General features: G+C 51.7%; 2 protein-coding genes across 5 annotated transcripts in view; both read left to right on the forward strand.

The window, feature by feature from the left end:
• SLC26A11 (solute carrier family 26 member 11) overlaps nucleotides 1–2,331 on the forward strand; it is a 27,021-nt gene that overhangs the window by 19,914 nt on the left and 4,776 nt on the right. The gene's annotated exons all lie outside the window — the stretch shown is intronic.
• Nucleotides 1–2,331, forward strand: part of RNF213 (ring finger protein 213) — a 45,108-nt gene that overhangs the window by 11,865 nt on the left and 30,912 nt on the right. For all 4 annotated transcript variants that reach the window (XM_033518688.1, XM_033518689.1, XM_033518687.1 and 1 more), the window contains 4 exons: nucleotides 57–155; nucleotides 878–1,000; nucleotides 1,346–1,526; nucleotides 2,056–2,229. In XM_033518688.1, coding sequence (XP_033374579.1) covers nucleotides 57–155; nucleotides 878–1,000; nucleotides 1,346–1,526; nucleotides 2,056–2,229 — 577 coding nt within the window. The remainder of the gene's footprint in view (nucleotides 1–56; nucleotides 156–877; nucleotides 1,001–1,345; nucleotides 1,527–2,055; nucleotides 2,230–2,331) is intronic.

The raw sequence follows: 2,331 nt of genomic DNA on the forward strand, positions 1-2,331 counted from the left end.
CTTCTCTGTTAAATCTCATCACTCAGTGGTTTGGGTTTTTTGCCTGTCCCCTGCAGGCCTGGAATAAGTTTGTGGCTCTCAGCTTTCCAGACGAGCAGTTCACCCAGACCTGGAGGAGCACTTTACTTGCAGATCTGAAGAGAAGAATCCAGCAGGTAGGGGAGAGTCCAGGCTTTGCCTGGTGCTCCAGAGCAGCTGCAGTGGCTTGGGCTGTGCTTGGAGCAGGAGCAGGGGCAAACACGGTGTTTTTGGCCATGCCAATTGCCAGAATGGCCAGCCCATTGTTGTGGAGCAGGCTCTGGAGGTTCAGCAATTGGCCCTGACAATGGCCCAGCTGCAGACTCGGTGTCACTGGCCTGGCTCAGCTCCTGCTGCTTCAGAGGAAATCCCTGCTCTGAGCAATTGTCACCTCGGTAGTTTTAAGAACCAGCGAGTGCAAAGTGAATGCCCAAGGGCTCAGAGAAGCCAAGCTGGTGCTTCTCTTTTCATTCCTTGTGCAGAAATGTGCTGTTCATGCTCCCAGATGCACTCCACATGTGTAAAACCCTCCCAAACTGAGCCTGCCTATCTCCTCACCTCCTTTCTACAGCAGCTACACATTTCTTTAAGCCGTTGATTTTCATGGTGATATCAGGAAACAAATATTTTTTGCTGTGAGCTTGGCTTATATTAAGTGAATATTAAGTAATCACACACTTTAGATGGAAATCATTAGAATATTTTCCAAGCATTTATTTGTTTGATCTCTCTTTCAAGCCCTCAGAAATGGGCTGATGCTCAGGTCCCTTTTACTGTCCTGATAGCAGCACTGCTTCATGCTGCCAGGAGAAACACTTTGGAGAGTGAGTTGATGAGAAATCTTCCTTTTGCCCTTCAGGAGCCCCCAGTGAACCAAATCTTGGTGTACTGCTGCCAGTACTACCAAATCACAGAGATGGAGTCCTGCATCAGCTGGTGCTTCCAGAGCTGTGCCACAGAGGCTGTGACTGCAGCTTGCCAGGTATTGTGTTTGCCCTGGTAGGGGAAGGGAGGAGAGACAAAAGTGGAATTCCACAGCAGTTCTGTGGCATAGGGATGTGCTTTGTGGCAGAAGGGGAGGTGGATCTTGCTTGAGTTGCTGGGGGCTGTTTGTTAAACCAACAACAGAAAATATATCAGTGAGAAATCAGGAAATGAGGTCTGTGAGGAATGTTTGTGATGTGTTTCCACCATGAGCTCTGCTGTCAGGTGTCACAGGGCTGGTTTGGAATGCACCTCAGCGCTGGGTCAGTGCCGGTTCTGGGGCACAGACACAGCGAGACCCCAAAGTCTGACACAGCCCTGCCCTCCCTGTGTGCCCTGGCAGGTGCAGAGCAATCTCCTGGAGAGGATCTCTGCCTACAACATGGGCCAGTTCAGCCAGCTCGTGTCTGCTGTCATGGTGAAGTCGTGGCCAGTCAGGGGGGACCAGTCTGAGGAGGATTTTGATAAGATCCTGCACCACCTGCTCACGTGGCCTGACATCAAACATATCTTCAGCTTCAATGGTAGGTCTGTAGTTGGGTTTTAGGTGGCCCTGAGCAGCTTTTCCCTGCCTCACTGCTGCCACTGCACACAGCAGCAGAGAGAAATTGTCCTGCTCTTGTTTTAGTCTCTATCTCAAAGCTTGGGTTTGGAGAGGGGAGGCCAAGGAAGAGTGAGACACTGCTCCTCTTGTGCCCATCCACTGCAGCTTCCTCAGCATTTGTGGACCATGACTTCCTTCTCTGAGACGTTCTCACAAGTTATTGGTGCACAAAAGTGCCAAAGAGTTGGCCAAGGGATCAGATCCAAATGGCTTTTGCTTTCCCCACAGGGTTTGGGGCTGGGCTCTCCGTGGAAAGTTTCCCAATTGCTGTCCTGAGATCCTGGTTTTGTTCAGAAAGGCGAGAGGGGCTGGGGGTGGTGTGAGTCCCCAGGCTCCTGAGGAGGGGTTCAGGAGGGAATGGAAGGGCTCTGTGCCATGGCATGGAAACGTTCCTGGTTCTGCCTGGTTTTGTTTTCTGGGTGATGTGAAGTGCTTTGTTCCTGGAACAGGAGCGAACAGAAGCCTCCTGGACAAACTGACAGACGAAGCAAGGGGTGTGATGGCCACAGCAGACTCAGTGCTCACGAGTGTCACTGATGACATCCACAGCGGCCACATCCTCGTCAGACACCTGGAGGAGGTTTTCCAGCACATGGAACAGTTCATTGGCATTTGGGAGAGAAGTAAGAGATGAGTTCCAAGGGGGCATGGTTGGCTTAGAGCATCTTTGTGCTGATGCTGTCCCGCTCAGGAGGGGCTGCAGGGTCAGGGGTGCTCAGGAGGGG

This window comes from Parus major, chromosome 18 (assembly GCF_001522545.3).
Source record: "Parus major isolate Abel chromosome 18, Parus_major1.1, whole genome shotgun sequence".
NCBI classification, from domain to species: Eukaryota; Metazoa; Chordata; class Aves; order Passeriformes; family Paridae; genus Parus; species Parus major.